The sequence below is a fragment of the Podarcis pityusensis genome (genome assembly GCF_964106645.2).
Source record: "Podarcis pityusensis genome assembly, chromosome: 8".
In the NCBI taxonomy this organism is placed as follows: Eukaryota; Metazoa; Chordata; class Lepidosauria; order Squamata; family Lacertidae; genus Podarcis; species Podarcis pityusensis.
In genome coordinates, this window is record NC_138033.1 from 61864802 (window position 1) to 61883066 (window position 18265).

At 43.7% G+C, this 18265-nt stretch overlaps 1 protein-coding gene across 1 annotated transcript in view; it reads right to left on the minus strand.

The window, feature by feature from the left end:
• Positions 1-15693: 15693 nt before the first annotated feature.
• Positions 15694-18265, minus strand: part of CEP89 (centrosomal protein 89) — a 48219-nt gene continuing 45647 nt past the window's right edge. The window contains 1 exon segment of the mRNA XM_081016965.1: positions 15694-16207. Within this exon segment, the coding sequence (XP_080873091.1) occupies positions 15967-16207 (241 nt within the window). The 3' untranslated portion in view covers positions 15694-15966.

The following is an 18265-nucleotide window of genomic DNA, read 5'->3' on the forward strand; positions in this document are numbered from 1 at the left end:
GGGGACGAGTAGGATCACTTTAAGAGAACAGATTTGAGAGGGAGAGCTTGTTGGGCTCTTACAGCAGAAACAAAGAAGCAGAAAGAGTTGCGTGGCACCTAAAAGAGAAGCTAGCATGGCAGATTTTTTTCATGGAGCAGAGCCTAGTTTGGCAGATGCATTAAATGTTGTTCTCAGTTGGGAGATTCTGGAGAAAAAAACCATGCCCTACTAAAGATTGAGACATTTCTGTACAAGAGTTCAGGTGCGTATACAAAAACAAGCCCAGTTATCTCAAATGGTCTCTGTGCTTATATTGTATACATTTCAGCTTTGCATCAACTTGTCACAAGTCTGTCCCACTGTTTAAAATTTAATTTAGTTCTCTGAGCCCTTCTATAGATATCTAGGTCAACTGAGGACAACAGATCGTACTTCTGATGAATGAACAATATTCCAATCTCTTCTGCCATGTGGTTTTTTTAAAGACTTTACAACACTCCCATTTCAAGAGGGTAGGTGCTGAAGTTTTGATTAAAGTGCAAGGAGCAAAAGGCACAGCCCATAAGGATATCATGGGAAATAAAGCAAGAGAAGAGGGTGTGAGCTATAGCAGGGAGAGCTTTGGTCATAATACTCCCGTCATGTGAGGACAATTAACAGATACCTGCTGGAAGAGGTGCACGGTTTGTTTATATTTATATAAACAGGTGTTTACAAAAGAAAAATAGTGGTTTGCACCAGAATTATCCACTACCTTCTCTGCCCTTTTACTGTGTCATTGCTTCACCTGGCTTCGCTCTTACAAGGGAGTACGAAACCAATGTTAAAACAATGCTCCTACCATTTAAATCAGGGCTGCATTCTCTTCCGGACAACCTTCAGAGGGTCACATGCCAAAAGCTGGCAGGGGGCAGGGTATAGGGAAATGTGGGTGGAGCGATCCATGCAAATTTTACTTTGTACAGTAGGTTCATTTCTGCACACCCCCTCTCTATCCCATCAAGCAAAGCAAAAGGCACACTCCAGAGTCCAAGGGCACAATCCTGCCCAACAAAAACACTCCAGGGTGTGAAGCAGGACCAGTAAGGGGTGGAGCCTAGAAAGAGGAGGGCCAGAGAGAAAGAGAGAGAGAGAGAGAGAGAGAGAGAGAGAGAGAGCGCTGAAGGGCCACACACTTGGCCCCTGGGCTTTCCCACCCCTGGCCTAATACTTCATGGGAAATCTAAGGCTTGAAAGAAGAGGAAGAGTACCACAATTTAAATGATCTGGTACCCCAGCTTTTTTACACTAAATTGTCCCAGATTATATGCACATGCAAAGCTATCGTACCCTGGTTCAGGCCACCTGGCCAAGTACTGCATACTCTGATCGGCAACAGCAGCTCTCCAGAAAATGCCCTTCCCATCACCAGCTCCCAAACCCTTTTAGCTAAAATGCCAAGGGCTGAACTGGGAACATTGGCACACAAAGCAGGTGGCTCTATCACTCATTTATTATATTTATTGGCAGTATTTATAGCCCCCCCACCCTCATTTAATGTTCTCAATCCCAGAGCAGGGAATAAAGTAATAAAAACAAATGGGGGGGGGGGAGCAACGGATGTACAAAAATTACAAAATCGTATAAACAGGACCAATGAACAACTGAACCATTATGTCATGAGCAAAACGGCAGCAAGAAAAATTAATCGTTTCAATTTAACCAAATACCTAGGTAAAAACAAACACAACATTTGAGAAGATTATAGAACCAAGGCGTCTTAGCAATGGTTCCCACCTGCTATTTCCCTTGTGGCAGCCCTTTTCCTCCCTCTTCCACACAGAGGCCCCCACTCTGTGCCAACTAACTCTCTGTGGCTTTCGAGCTGCTTAGCATATTTCAGTCTCCCCCTCCACCAATCCCATCCCTGTTCTCATCCTAAGGGGCATAAATTCCACAAGCATCCATGCCAAAAAAGAATCCCACAAATAACTCCCCTCCCTCCTCCATAGTAGCAACAGAGCAAACCCCACAGTGGGTGTTTCTCCCCCCAGTCCTCAGATCCAGCAAGGCTACCATTTGCATGGTGGATTTCTCTCAGGGCCTCCCACCCCCCAATTTCTCTTCTCTTTACCTGCTGACACAGGTAGACCTCAAGGTGTTGCACTCTGGGAAGTGGGTCTGTATCACCACTCCTTAAACAGGGAAGCTGTCAGCTGTAAGTCAGTCAATAATCCACAGCTGTTGTTCCTCTCCTCTTCCTAGTCCTGAGAAAATTTATTGGGGGGGGGGCCCTACCAGGGAGAGCTCTGCAGGTGGATTTGCTAGCCTTCCCCCATCTCACATCTCTTTGCCAGCCATTACAGACCGTATTCAGGATCCTCAAAGTGACTTAACAAAAATGAACTTTAAAAATATATATATATTAAAGCAACCTAAAATGTATCAATAATATATCTCAAAGAGCAGCTCCAATTCCACCCCACTGAAAGATAAGCAGAATCTTAAGGTCTGGAAGTCGGGGTGAATAACATGATTTGCCTGGCACCTAAAAAGCGATAAGAGATGGTGACTGGCCTGCCTCCCTGGAAAGCGTGTTCTGTAAATGGGGAGCCACCACTGAGAAGGCCTGTTCTCCTGTTGCCCACTTTCTGCACCTATCTCAGAGGGGGCACACAGAAAGGGGCCTCAAATGAGTAATTCTTCTTCTTCTTCTTCTTCTTCTTCTTCTTCTTCTTCTTCTTCTTCTTCTTCTTCCCCCCCCCCATCTGGCTGGGTTTCCCAGCCACTCTGGGCGGCTCCCAACAGAATATTAAAAACACAATAAAACATCAAACAGTAAAAACTTCCCTAAACAGGGCTGACTTCAGATGTCTTCTAAAGGTCAGATAGTTGTTTATTTCCTTAACAACTGATGGAAGGGTGTTCCACAGGGCATGTGCCACTACCGAGAAGGCCCTCTGCCTGGTTCCCTGTAACTTCACTTCTCGCAGTGAGGGAATCGCCAGAAGGCCCTCGGCGCTGGACCTCAGTTTCCGGGTAGAACAATCCGGGTGGAGACACTCCTTCAGGTATACTGGACCGAGGCTGTTTAGGGCTTTAAAGGTCAGCACCAACACTTTGAATTGTGCTTGGAAACGTATTGGGAGCCAATGTAGGTCTTTCAGGACTGGTGTTATATGAGGGTTGGTTCATGTGAGAAGAGGGGTCTTCATTTAAGGCTTTATAGGTCAAAACCAGCAAACTGTGCCCAGAAACTAATTGGTAGTGAGGATTGCTGTGATATACCCAGATATCTCTTTGGGTATGCCCTTGTAGCCTGCCTTGACCTGGCTCACTGAGGGGGTGGGCGGACAACCCCGTTCCCTCCAGCACAGGATAATGAGTAGTGGAAATAAAACAATTAATCCAATAAACAGTGGATGTCAGGGGAGAAGAACAAATCTCTTAGGGCAACAGAGTTATCGCCTGTTTCTTGTCCTGAGGTTCAGACTAGGGCTTGGGATGGGATTGCTAATTAGGCAATCTTGCCCCTGTAATGCAAATTCCAGTCATGTCTCTGCCTTTTAATCCAGCAGGAGTTTTTAATTATGCATCAGAGGAAAGGCGGTCCTGCAATGCAGTCCCAGACTCCAGCTTGCTAATTGCAGCCTGTTCTCCCCTCATTTGTCACTGAGGCTTCAAAGGAAAACAAAGAAGCTGGTAATTTACCTTCTCCAGGCAAATGAGTGCAAAGCCCTGGGTGTTTTGTTTTTGCAGGCAGGGTTATTTGCTGCTGTTGTTTGGCCTCTAGCTTGCTTGCCCATGGAGTTAAAGGGCTCAATCTCACCTTAAAGGTATAAATCAAGCTTTTTGTGTGTTTTTTTAAAGGATTCACAAAAGACCCTTGGCACTTGCCAGGCACCAGTCTGCTTGCCACTCTCTTACTCAGCCTCCCCCGCATTTTTCTGCTTCTTTCTCAAGGGAAGAACTGGTGGGGATCTTTTTTTATTCAAGCCCTGAAACTCTGTACTCATCAGAGATGCTGTTTAACTGCTGAATTGGTAAGATTAATCAAATAAAAAGGTGTCCTTAATTAACTTGGCTGATTTGTAAATATGTATCTGTGTCTGAACGCCCGCCTATATATCGATCTGGGAGAGTGCTGCCCAGTTGTTCCCTAACAATTAACATAATTGAATAATTTTCAAGCAAAACATTATCCCATTATTTCTTGCCCTCAGCCCCCCTCGCTTCACCATTGTGGTCGCAAGTAATCACATCCCCATTGCTGATGTGCTGTTGAGGAACTAGATTCAGGGATGGTGGCAAAAGAAACCTTCTGAGGCTTTGACATCTTTCTGAGGACCCTGGTATAATCATTGCAGCAAGGATAGCTTAGATGGTGGAACATGAGACTCTTCATTTCAGGGTCATGGATTTGAGCCCCACATCGGGCAAAGAGATCTTCTGCATTGGAGGTGGTTGGACTACATGACCCTTGAGGTCCCTTCCAATTCTATGATTGTTAAAACTATTACCCACATTCCGCCAGCAGGTCCCAGGGCGATTTGCAACAATTGTCTAAGCCAGAAATGTAGGTTGCAGTCCCACATACATTTTCCTGGACGTGACTCCCATTAAACCCAATGAGACCTACTTCCGAGTAGACATACAAGCCTTGCATGCAGGTCACAAATTCAATTCCCGCTGGCATCTTCAGGTAGGGCTGGGGGAAGCCCCTGCCTGAAACCCTAGACGGCTGCTTCCAGTCTGTGTGTAGACGGAACTGGGCTAGACAGGCTGTATGATCTGGCTGGGTTTAATAAAATTTACACATTGCTTGATTGCAAAAAAGAAAAAGAAGTAAAAACCACCCTGCCCTCAAAGCAATTTACCAAAAAAACCCCAATAAAATCAAGAAAAACTTGTAATGATGCTTTAAAACACGCAGAAGTTAAAATACTAAAACAGATAAAAATTACCTTCTAAGCATGTTTTTAGAAGGTGCCAAAGAGCACAGTGAAGGTGCCTGCTTTTATATCAGTAGGCAAAGCAGTTGCAGAGTTTGGGTGCTGCCACATTAAACAACTGAGTTCTTACTAATGCAAAATGAGTATTATGTGTCACCTGTAGTAGTGCCAGTTCTGCCTATTGAAGAGGTGAAGTGGACCAGGGTGTCCTCGCAGGGTGGGTGCTGTTGTCTCCCACAGAGCCCTTGGAGGCAGGAACTGAGGGGCTGCCACATGCATAAGGCCACCTAGTATATGACTGGCAGAAGTGACTTTGGAACTGGACATTTTCCAGGATGACAGCTCAGGCACACATTTAGTCCCTTCCACGCCACATTGAAAACAAGAGCATTCTCTATCACTGGCCCTGAACATCTCCTTCAAGTACATTTTCGTGCCAGCTTTGTCCTTAATCAAACATGGCCAGTTATTAAATAACGTAATTATATTCCTCTGCCCTGAAACGGGCAAATAAATTATAATTCTCCACCCCTACCTATGCCCTTATAGTTTGGCTTGCTCTTTAGGGCCAGTTGGTAAAGAATGGCCTTTTGAAAGCTAAGGAAGAGCAGCTGTTTGAAAAAGCCCTTCAAAGCTGAAAAATAGTGCAACTTCCATGATCAAAGAGGATGCCTTTCTTGCATTTGCAGTTGGAGAACAGAATGGCTGAGAGGTGACAAAGGATGGCACTTTAGAACTAATGGACAAATTAAAATGTAACAAGGTGCTGGGGCAGATGGCGTTCACCCAAGGGCTCTTAGAGGCCTAAAATGTGTAATTGTTCAACTATTAACTCGGACATGTAACTTTGTCTCTGAAATCAGTCTCCTTGCTGGTTGACTTGGTCCAGGGAGCACCAGTCTTTTGGGTTTTTTTAAGAGCCAGGAAATTTCACATCTGTCAACCTGACTTCTTTCAGGAGGTGAAAGTGACAGAAAGCTAGCATCAGGGTCAAAACTGTTAAAACACGGATAGTAACCAGCTTTTTTTGGCACGGCTCCTGCAAAGCAGCCTGGCCTATCCAACCTTTCAAGAGATTCCCCCCCCCCAAAAAAAATACAACACCTTCTCTCAAAGGCTCCTATGAGAATCAGTGGTTTTGAGGCAAGAGGATGGGACTCTCCTTATGCATGGATCACCAACAAACAAAAAGAGAGAGAAGGAAACGGAGGGAGGAATAAAGGTGGTATCCTCATAACAAAGGGAGGAAAACAGATCTCCAAAGATCTACATTACATACCAGCTCAGCTGGTTAGTTAGTGCATGGTGCAAGTTCGATCGCCGTATGGGACAGCTGCATATGTCTACACAACACGGGGTTGGACTAGATGATCCTCAGGGTCCCTTCTGCCTCTAGAATTCTGATTCTATGAAACCATGATGTCGATGATGATAAAACTAAACCACTCAGCTGAATAAATCATAGTTGATTAATCAAATGAGTTTCAATATATTAAATCAGTGGATGACCAAAAATACAATTTTGAAGTACAGGCTGTTTATTCATTTAGAATACCTACATCTCACTTTATAGCCCCAAGAGCAGTGGTCAGGAAACCTTTTCAGCAAGGGGCTGGTCCACTGTCCCTCTGACCTTGTGGGAGGCCGGACTATATGGGGGGGGGGATGAACAAATTCCTATGCCCCACAAATAACCCAGAGGTGCATTTTAAATAAAAGGACACATTCTACTCATGTAAAAACACGCTGATTCCCGGACTGTCCGCGGGCCAGATTTAGAAGGCGGTTGGGCCGGATCCAGCCCCCGGGCCTTAGTTTGCCTACCCATGCCCAAGAGGCTCTCCGCATGGCTTTTGAAAGATTTCCACAATAACAGAAAAGTCCCTATGGTGAGTGATGGGACCCTTCAGGTAACAATTCCTATCCTCACCTGACTTGGTTTTGCCCTTAAGCCTCCACCTCCTAGGCAGCAGGACCTTCTGGTGTCCTTTGAGGGAAGGGCATGAGGCTCAACAGCCTGATCCTGCTCAGCCTTTCATTGCTGCTAGTGGCCAGGCAATAGTTCGCAATGGTCTGCTCAGAGGTGAAGGGAGCAGCTGAAACTCACCCAGCGCAGGGTGGGTGTTGTTTTCAATCAGTCATGTGGCTTTAGAAGAAGCATTCCTTTCTATATGAAAGTGAAGAGGGATGCCTTTTAAGATGATGCCTGGCATCTTCTGGGGTTTTTTGAATGAATGAATGAATGAATGAATGAATGAATGAATTTTCAAAATAATGGGCCATATCACCTACAGGGAACATAGTCAGACCCCTAGCCCAATATTTGTCTACTCTGACCAGCAGCGGCTCTACGGAGCATCAGGTAGGGGATGCTCCTAGCACTGACTGAAGATGATGCCAAAGGGGACTGAACATGGGACCACCTGCCCGCAGAGCATTTCTCTATTCACTAGTGCAAGGGCTCTCGCGCTAGTGGACAGGTGAGCTTCATTGTTGCACAAAAGAGGAATCCCAACACCACAACTGTGCTAGCGGAAACCTGTGCAACAGATTCACAATATATTGTGCAACAAGGCGACCACCAGCAACTGGTTTATGCAACAACGTTCCACTGGTGCAACAGATTTTGCCAGCAGAACAAGTATTTTAAGGGGCTTTAACTTAACACTGGGACGCGGGTGGCGCTGCGGGTTAAACCACAGAGCCTAGGACTTGCCGATCAGAAGGTCGGCGGTTCGAATCCCCGTAGTGGGGTGAGCTCCTGTTGCTCGGTCCCTGCTCCTGCCAACCTAGCAGTTCAAAAGCACGTCAAAGTGCAAGTAGATAAATAGGTACTGCTCCGGCCGGAAGGTAAATGGCATTTCCGTGCGCTGCTCTGGTTCGCCAGAAGCGGCTTAGTCATGTTGGCCACTTGACCCGGAAGCTGTACACTGGCTCCCTCGGCCAATAAAGCGAGATGAGCGCCGCAACCCCAGAGTCGGTCACGACTGGACCTAATGGTCAGGGGTCCCTTTACATTTACCTTTAACTTAACACTACATGGGATACAACCCAAAGTCTTTATCGCAAAAAAAAAATGGGTGTCAGGAATGTTTTTTAGCCCATTAAAAAAAGGCTTCTAACCAGTGAAATGTCACACCCCCAATTATTACTGTTTACATTTTTTAGAAGATCAAGGCAGCACACACATATTGTCCCCTTTTATCCTTGCAACAGCCCTGAAGGAGAGGTTAGGCTGAGAATGGGAGTGACTAGCCACAGCTATGCTTTGAGCTTTGTGGTGAAGCAAGGATTTGTACTGAGGTCTTCCCCTCTCAGACGCGATCCTTAGGTTAGCTAGCTAGTTAGCTATTTCTTACCTGCTCTTCACCATGAAGTCTGAGGATGGGTTACAACAACATAATCCTACAGTTATAAGCACAAGTAAAACAATTAAGCTGCTCCACTCAAAACAGATTTGACACAAGAGGCTGGGTCCCACAAAACAAAATACTTCAGCTGTCAAAGGCCAGCGTAAAGAGGTTACACCCCACTGGCCCTTGTAACTGATTCACAAACAGTCAGGTCAGAGATCAGTGGCAAGGCAGCCAAGATGTATTTAGCCAGGGTACAGTACTTCTATCCCAACTTCGAATCTTACAAGTAGATTCCCAAGGGAGCATCCACAATGGAAAAGAATTCATACACATCATCATATAAAAAGTACACACACACCCAAAAAACCTCTAAACTATAACTAAAATAAAAGAGCGAAATGCAGCCAAAAATCAGATTAATAACTAACAAGGGGTAGGATGAGCTTCTTTCACTTCCAGAAGTCAGTCAAATATAGCAGATTCCTGCTCTAGGAGCTGTTCACTCTCATGGGCAGGAAAAGGAGCAGGTTGGTGTTTTTTTTTGTGTTTTTTTGCAAATTCCCTCTTCCCTTCCTGCACCCCCCCCCCAATCCTGGTGCCACCCCCCACCCTGTTCTGGAGGGTCTCTTTTTGAAGATAAAGTAAGCCCTCAACTTACTTTCATTTAACTTGTGCACATTCATTTTCACACTCTTGGTAAAAAGAAAATTAAAAAGGGCGGAGCAGGCATCCAGGGGGAAAAGGCAATCACATCCACCACTGAATCCAATGTGATTTTGGCTCTAGGTGTGATCTCCGGAACGTAACTCTGCGTAAGTTGCAGTCTTAAAGGTAAAGGTAAAGGTACCCCTGCCCGTACGGGCCAGTCGTGTCCGACTCTAGGGTTGCGCGCTCATCTCACTTAAGAGGCCGGGAGCCGGCGCCGTCCGAAGACACTTCCGGGTCACGTGGCCAGCGTGACGAAGCTGCAGCTGGCAAGCCAGCACCAGCGCAGCACATGGAAAAGCCGTTTACCTTCCCGCTAGAAAGCGGTACCTATTTATCTACTTGCACTTAGGGGTGCTTTCGAACTGCTAGGTGGGCAAGAGCTGAGACTGAACCACGGGAGCTCACCCCGCCGCGGGGATTTGAACCGCCGACCTTACGATCAGCAAGTCCTAGGCACTGAGGTTTTACCCACAGCGCCACCTGCGTCCCCCCCAAGTTGCAGTCTTACCGTATGTCAAAGGAAGTGCTTGAGCAAAATGGAATCTGTCTGGTGTCTACTGAGAGCTGTTTCTTAAAGACGCGCTTTGTATCATGTGATATCAGTTGCAACAGCGTGCACACATATAGATAAATCATGGCTATCCGACTCAAAACATGTATATTTTGAAATGGAAAAGCATTTTTAAAAGAAAAAAAAGGTTTGTACCAATAATATATGCATCAAAAAAGCCCTTGGCTATTGGATCATGAGTACAAAACATTCTGCAAGAAATGGGCCTGATACCACAACATTACCCAGCTGGACCACAGAACAAGAATGGTTTTGAAGGCCCCAAGTGAGCACCAAGGAAGGAAGGCTGTATTGTCAAAAGATCTCTCACCTGTTCATCCTCATGTGAACCTGGCAATAGCTGGACTGTAAGCAGGGTCTCCCAATATCCTAAATCTCGGTGGAGAAAACAAACACAATCCTTACTGTCTACAAATCCTCCATAAACGAGATTGAATTTACATTCAAGATGGTTAACTAAACAAGGTGAAGAGGTGGGAGTTCCAGGCAGTGGTTAGCTGAACTATTCTGTTTAACAGGTGATCATCATCTCAAAGCCCAGCACACAGGATGCTGTAGGTGCCCCCAATCTGTTTATCAGGGGTGGGTGGGGCCTGCAAATCCCTTTTTAGACTAGTCACTCCTTTACCTACCACACACCTAGCATGATAAATATTGGATGTCATTCTCTGAGTGTGCCTCTCTATGTAGCCGAAATAGCATGACCCATCATCAGTTTGGGAGGAGCCCCAAGATTTGCAGAGATTTGTAGGCAAGTTTGGAGGAGGTGGTGGAAATCCCTTAAAAAAAACCAATTAGGACTGAGCACGCTTAGGGGCTACTGAATGCTGAGTACCTTATGGGGTGGCAGGAGACATAGAAGACGAGGGGAATGGAACGGAGTACGGTTGTACCTTGGTTCGAAATTGGAAGCCGCGGAAGCCACACCGAATGTTCAGCTTCCGAAAATTGTTGAAAATCCAGAACACTCACTTCCAGTTTTCGATTGTTCAGGAGCCGAAACATGCGAGTTCCAAGGCGTTCGGCAACCTTGCTGTATTAAGCGATGGCTGGCTGGCACTCTGAGCAAAAGCACTGCAGTTTTTTGTTACAGGTTCAACTGAAGGCAGCAAAATGCCAGGCTCTGAGGCCTGAACTAAAAGGCAACTGGACTGTGAAGAACATAAGAAGCAACAACAACAAAAAAAGGGGGGAGCTGTCTTTCTGTTTTGAGAGCTGGAACAAAGACACTTGGATTGGTGCGTGCAATTTGTGGTACGTGTCTGTATACTGAATAAATACCTCATTTCTGTTTCTTGTGGTAAACTACCATGGGAGACATGACGGATAAAAGCCAGCCTCTGACTGCAGTAAATGAAAGATCTGACTGCTCCAGTCTCACAGGACGAGAATGCCTGGCTTAGACGGTGTCTCATCTCTGTGTGTGTGGTGTGTAGCTCATTAAATCTGTGGCAGACGCAGCCTTAATGGAAAATTGACTTTTTTAAAGCTATCAAGTGGAGAGAAAAGGAGCAAGGTTACTTTTCTTCATAAGCTGCAGGGGCTTCCCAGCAGAAATAGCCTCTCTAATCATTAATTCCACTTGCATAATTAACTTTGTTTTACATCTTGAGCTGTAGTGAAGATGTTGGCAGTTGCTCTTTATCATGATTCATCTTTAATCTCAAGTGGTGTCAGTGACTCTGAGATTTTTTTTTGCTCTTTAAAGTCCAATTAACCACTTGAACAAATCAGTAGTTTAAGCGCATACAGCACTGCAAATCTACTGGGGCTTTTTCATACATTTGTATTGATTTCAGTACAACTGAAGGACTTGCAGGCTCACCACTCTGTATTACATGCCTTTAATATTCATTGTTCTCTCTGAGGACACGGCCTGACAATGACAGCTATGCAACTTCCCATCCTTTAAAATAAAACAATGCTTTATTGCTACAAATTTAATGCTGGGGGGGGGGATACATATTTGACAAACAAGCAAAGGCCTTGATAGTACACAGCCAAGGTAATAGAGTACTTATAAAATTGAACATTTATCCAAATGTTGACATATAAAAAACAATTAAAAAGTGGTTAGGAGAGAGGGGGGCTGCAAGTTTAAAGGCAAAAAGCCAAACCATTTATCCATTTTGGCATCTTGCTATGATTCAAGTGCCTAAATTTCTATGGCCTGAAATGCACACTTGTATGTACAGTAACATGTCTCTCCCACTCAATATTACCAAGTCTCTATTTTACCCTAATATACAAAATGTGCAGCCATTGTCAAAGACCTAAATGAAACAAGAACCCGCAGCATTATTTATTTGGTTACTACACATTGGCACATGTGTGGGAAGAGCTTAAGGCCATTTGGGGTTCATCTTAAACACACTCATGTCAGAGTTAAGTCCAACTGAAATCAACAGGGCTTATTTCTGAGTAGCCATGCATAGGATTGTGCTGTCAATGTTGCGAACTATCTATTTTTGTGTGACAGATGTTAAGGCAGTATCCACAAGCGATATGAAGATGTTCTGAAAATGGTGCCCTGGTTTCACAACTTTCTGCAGCAAGGAGTTAACCAGATGAGGTCCTGGCATGTGGGCTAATGATTTAGTGTTAACACTCTCTCTTACAAGGCGCTCCATATAAAACATGATTAGAAGGGAACACACAAGCCAGATATAAGGGCAAACTATGGTGTGCAGAAAAGAGGAAGCAGGTACCTGAACCAGCATGAGACAGAACGTGAACACAAGCACCAATGGATGTATACCATTTATAGGGGTGGTATTTAACTAAATTAAATAGTCCCACTGAAAATTTACATGACCAAGTTAGGTCAGAATTTGTCACTTGCACTTGCAGCTTGTATATGTAAGGCACAGTTAAACATCTGTTTATGGTCTGTTGGAAAATAGGGATTGAGTTCTCAAAGACGGCAGCAAGCTCCACGATGCTTGTGAGAATGACCAGGCAAAAAGCCAAAGAATCAAACTAAACTCTTGGGAAATGGCGTTCCGTCCCATTTGACCAATGTAAGACCACAGCCAATGCCATTGGATCATACATCATACTGAGTGCTGATTTAAAAATGCTTTAGGGGTGACAATTATCCAAAAGGGAAATACAGTGGTACCTCGGGTTAAGAACTTAATTTGTTCTGTAGATCCATTCTTAACCTGAAACTGTTCTTAACCTGAGGTACCACTTTAGCTAATGGGGCCTCCCACTGCCTCAGCGCCGCTGCTACGCAATTTCTGTTCTCATCCTGAAGCAAAGTTCTTAACCTGAGGTACTATTTCTGGGTTAGTGAAGTATGTAACCTGAAACGTCTGTAACATGAAGCGTCTGTAACCCGAGGTACCACTGTATAAGATGGGGGGGGGGAGGCTGTAACTTCAGAAATTGAAGGTTGTGCTGTCTGTCCGGGGGTGGGGGGCGAGATCCAAAAGCAGCTGTAGTTTCAAGAGCTTTTATTAGAACCAACTAAAATATAACTAGGACTAGGCGATTAGCAAGATAGTGTTTTTTTAAAAAAAATCTCTCTCCCTGGTTCTAGGATAACTCTCCAGATAATACTGCTGTTTTAGGATATCATAGTTCGGGACCTTTCATATAAAACCATTCAAATGTATACATAAAAGCCAAACTCTGAGTTCTATGTTGGTTGTGTAGTGGCCTGTTTTTGTAAGAATGAAGGACAAATGCTTTAGACTAATTGGATGAAATGACATTCCCGTAAAAAGGCTTCTAAATAAGCAAAATCTAGTTTAATTTATTGAAATGATAATGTTCACCAACCTCTCAGTCTTAAGGAGGATGGTTGCATATGAAATTGATCATTTGTCAGGGCAAAACACCTGGCCGGACCTTCCTGCACTCTTTGGAGTTTGGCAGCATCAATTATTGTCTTCTAAGACCTAAAGGCAGAGTTAGGAATCTCCAGTCTGTCTCATTCCTTTTCATTCCTTTTCCTCTTCTTGGATGGGTTTGTTACCTTACCAACTACCCAAGCGACCAATAATGTTGTGTACATCTAGTAGGATTAGTCAGTACTTTATGTTCTGCTACATAAACTGTTAGGGCTGCGGGTGGCACTGTGGTCTAAACCACTGAGCCTTGCTTGGGCTTGCCGATCAAAAGGTCCGCAGTTCGGGTCCAGCTCCTGCCAACCTAGCAGTTTGAAAGCACGCCAAAAAGTGCAAGTAGATTAATAGGTACTGCTCCGGTGGGAAGGTAAACGGTGTTTCCATGCACTGCTCTGGTGTCAGTGTTCTGTTGCGCCAGAAGTGGCTTAGTCATGCTGGCCACATGACCCGGAAAAACTGTCTGCTTGATTATAGGCAATATACCATGTAACCGAAAATCTCTAAACAATCTCCTAAACAGTAGTGGATTGATAAAATCTGGGAGAAAACTGATATGTATGAACCCACTCAGCAAGCAAAGAATTCCAATTTTTAAAATGATGTACTGGTCCCAAGTTTGTCTTTCCTTTATTGAAGCCCTTCAGGCTTCTGACCACAACTACTGATGCACATAATTTCTCTGATGTATCAGGCATTGCAAGTTGCACATTCAAAACCTCAACAGTGATTCTTTCATTGAGGTTGGGTTTACTATAACTGTCTCACAAGCTCTTCCAAGATATGCTAAGGTCGGGATGGGCAACTTGTGGCCCTCCAGATGTTGATGGACTCAAACTCCCATCAGCCCCAGCCGACAGAATCAATGGTCTCAATGAGGGAGTTGGACTCCAACAACATACAGGTTCCATCCCTGTATTAAGGACCCTTAGAGAGTTTCATTGTGAGAATATTCTTGTTAATTCTTTTCTCCTAATTATTGATTGTGTGGTGTTCAGCTTTTTATTTCAAAAGAAAATTTCATATAGAAAAGAAAAAAGACATCACAAGCCAAGTCTCCCACTTTGTCTCCAGCTGCACTGAGAGACGGCCTCACACTACTGGAAATTCGGTTAAGCTCTTTGATAAAAGGATTAGGTGTTAAAATGGGTGAGTCACTCTCTTTTCCTTTTCTCCCTACCTTTATATAAGCTTGGCTAAATCTGGCCCAGGCCGGCAATAATGGCTCCCAATTCCAAATTTAGTGCAAACAGCTCTAAGCAGCAGCTTGGGCTGCATTCTGGTTTACTTTGGTTTGAATAGCTAGATGGCTTATTGGCAAAAAGGCTGATTTCAAGTTTCTATTTTAAAAAACCCCAAACATTGCAGCTTATAGCAGTGTGACCAGTATTTAAAAATGCAAATTCTGTGAATATAAAACAACACAAATTTAAAAAAGAATTTGCATTCTTTTATTTCAACTGCATGGCTTTTTCAGGATATAGAGAGCTTTTTAATTATTATTATTATTCGGTCACAAACTGGGAAGAAAGTGGTGGAAATGAGATATATTGGGCTGCTTGCATTTGGTGAATTATAGTGCGGTGGGGGGAGGCAGTGGTCTTGCTGCTGCAAGTGCAAACAGACCAGAGAGATCAGTGGAGGCAACACAAGAACAGTGATGTTCTTGCTACTTAGCACATCTCCCACAGAGGACTTATCCCTCCCATTTCCTTTTAACTGTTAACATCACTGGCAATGCAATACTAAGTATGTTCACTTGGAAGCATGCCAATCTGTACTCAGCGAGGCTTATTTCCAAGGCAGGGTTCATAGTATTGAAGCCTGGGAGAAAAAGTCCCCAACATTCCAATAGAGATAGCGGATAACATTTAAGCTGTAGGAATATCTGCCCCATCCTCATAATTAGGAGCCCCACGGGAACACATTTTCCTTTCTTAGGGTATTTCCAGATGAACACCTCCCTCCTTAGATGACTCAGTCATCTGATCTTCCACTATGAGGTACACATGAAATTGTACTGACTTCCCACGTGGCAAAGGATACCACACTTTTTGTGTATGAGCATCCTGTTAGGAGGCATTATATGTGCAGGGAAGAGGGTACGATTCACCTAACCATCACCAACTTAAGAAACTCTGCGCCCCATAATTCTTTTAAAAATCATGCTTCTGTCTCTGCCTAATGACATCATAATGTGGGTGCTTTAAAAAACTTAAATGCACGAGCAGTACCAATTCCACAACGAACTCCCATCTGCAAGCACTTTTAGTATCTAGCAGAAAGTGTCAAAATGTGTTTGGTCCTTTTTTTAATTTTTGCAACTGTTAAGAGCTAGAAACATTTGGATTTTGAAGAATCTACCGGCCATATTTCTATGGTACAATACAAATCCCTGCCATGATGATTTCTAAAAGCCCAGAATAGTACCAAAGGGGAATATCAGCTTCTTTTGAAAGATCAACTTGAATACAATACCGACCGTATTCTGATTAAACTGCTTTGGTCTTCATGTTTGTTTCTTTCAGACCTATTCTCCTCTGAAAAAGGAAGGAGTGTCTGTGTTCTTAACATGCAGGTTCCTGTTGACTCTGAGTTTTCGCAGGCAAGAGAAGCTCCACATCACAGTAGCTAAAACCGTACCCAGCCAGCAGGTCTTTCTGAGAAATGTCAGCTAAATCTGATTCATAAACTTTGACAGGACTCTGTGTGTTCCTCTTCTCTAGAGATTTATGCAAGAGTTCCTTCATCCTCCTGTTTTCTTTGGTGGTTGATTCCCAAATTATTTCAAGTTCACTTTCCACTTCCCTAGGAAGAAAAATGAAAATGGATTTGCAAGTTTCAGATGCTTTGCCTTTTTTGAGAGTATTTTTAAGGTGAACTACCCAGCCAGTACAGAAAGAACAATTAAATTTATTTTTGTACCTGGAATGTTGTCTAGAGAACACCATGTGCACAGAGCAGAAAGAGTAATCAGAGGATCTCTGGCATATAATTCAATCAAATGTACTTGTTTAACCAGTTTTTATGGGTGTCTAGTTCTGAAAGCATCACAAAAAATAACCCTAATATCCTGGGTCCCTTATTGGTGATGTCATGGTTCAAAACAGGACTACAAATTCTCCTCTGAGGCTGTTGTAAGTAGATCTGGCTGCCTGAGTCACACACAGTGGATTGGGACAGAGGATCTTTTCAGTTTCAGCCATTTTCACACCGCATTGTCCTTTCCACTACTGTCCCAATGTCCCAACAATGTTGTGTTGGGAAAGTCCCCTGCCGAAAATCTTGGACACCTGTGGCCAGTCAGAGTGGACAATGGTCTGGCTCGATATAAGGCTGCTCCAGATGTCTGAACTATTTCATAGCTGCTTTGTATTGTTGATGAAAAGCCTCTTTGCTACAAAATACTGAGATGGAGTCATGTTTAGATAAGGTTAAGCTCATTTTGAGGATGGCAGTGCCCCCTGTAAGAGTGCTGGGGCTATTCAGATGGCCCACCCTCGTGGATGGATAGAACTGGATGTGTTCCTAAATGCGCTTGGGGATTTTCCAATGGAGATTGTGGTATATCACCTGTATAATTTGTATGTAAAAGCATTATGACACCAGTGGCTGCATTTACAATCCATTTCCTAACAATACCTAGCATGGGATTTGCCCTTTTATTTATGACACATTTTGTCAGCCGCTGCCTTGAATTTCTCCTCTTACCCTTAATATTTTCTCATCCTACTGCTGGACATTCACAGCTTTATTTTTAACCTGTTAAACTCAGAGGAATTTAGGACTGTTTTCCAATTGAAAATAACTGGTATCCGCAGTGGTACCTCATAGCATATTTCTGCAAATTTCATTGTGTTTCACACTTGGTACTGAATTTTCTCCCCTGTGAAATACGTAACCGAAGTTGTGAATGTGGCTGAAGGGTGAGATATCAGGTCAAAAGCAACCGGTCAAAACAATCCTGTTTCCTGTGAAGGTTTTCTAGGTCACATTGCATTTCTTTTGACAGGAATCCCATCAGAAGGAGCTCAGCATGTGGCAATTTTTAGGGGTTGGTCTGGTCTCAAGAGTATTGCAATAATGTCCTTTGCAAGAACAACAAAAATCCTCAGCAACAGAAAATCTGAATCACAATAATAACATATGCCTATATGTTGCTCCCATAACTGAATATAGCAGAGATACAGCCCATGAAACCTTGAAGAGGTAGTTTTTTGCTGCAGAGCTTAGTAGACACCTCTCTGTTCTGGTGCCATGGTGTCCAGTCAGCTTAGAGATGGTCAGGTCAACAAATGAGGCATGAATGACAGCCTTTATTTGTATCTCAAAAAGCCGCTCTACTTCAAAGTATATTCCTTGATCAATCAGGGCAGGTTCCAGAACCTGTTAAGTGATTTGGTGCCATCTCCCTTCCTGCTGGCACCTGCACTTCCTGTGATTTTATCAGATCTAATTTTTAGTGGATCATCTTATGGTTAAAGAGAAAACATGTTCAATGCTCTTTTGGTCTTCAAATCTGTCTCTGCTCCATAAATCATTCAAGCAAACTTTCCCGCAAAGCAGTCAGAAATCTGCTTATGTCCTTTCCCAGCTTGTAAATCTTGCATTCGCTTGTCCTGGTTCAACCTCTTGGCCAAGGAATGTCCTAAGAGGGCAAGAGGGACCCATTTCAGCCTGTCTACCTTGTGGTTTTTGACATCATGATAAAGGGAGGAAGATGGCAGAAAAGTAAGTTATGCAAATTAAGTATACAATTTATTCTGGGCACAGATTTTTAAGTTTTCTTGGCAAAAAAAAGTTCTACACAAGCTGCACCACTGTTGCATTTGCTCCATGTCCTGCTCAAGCTCTATATGTCAGAAA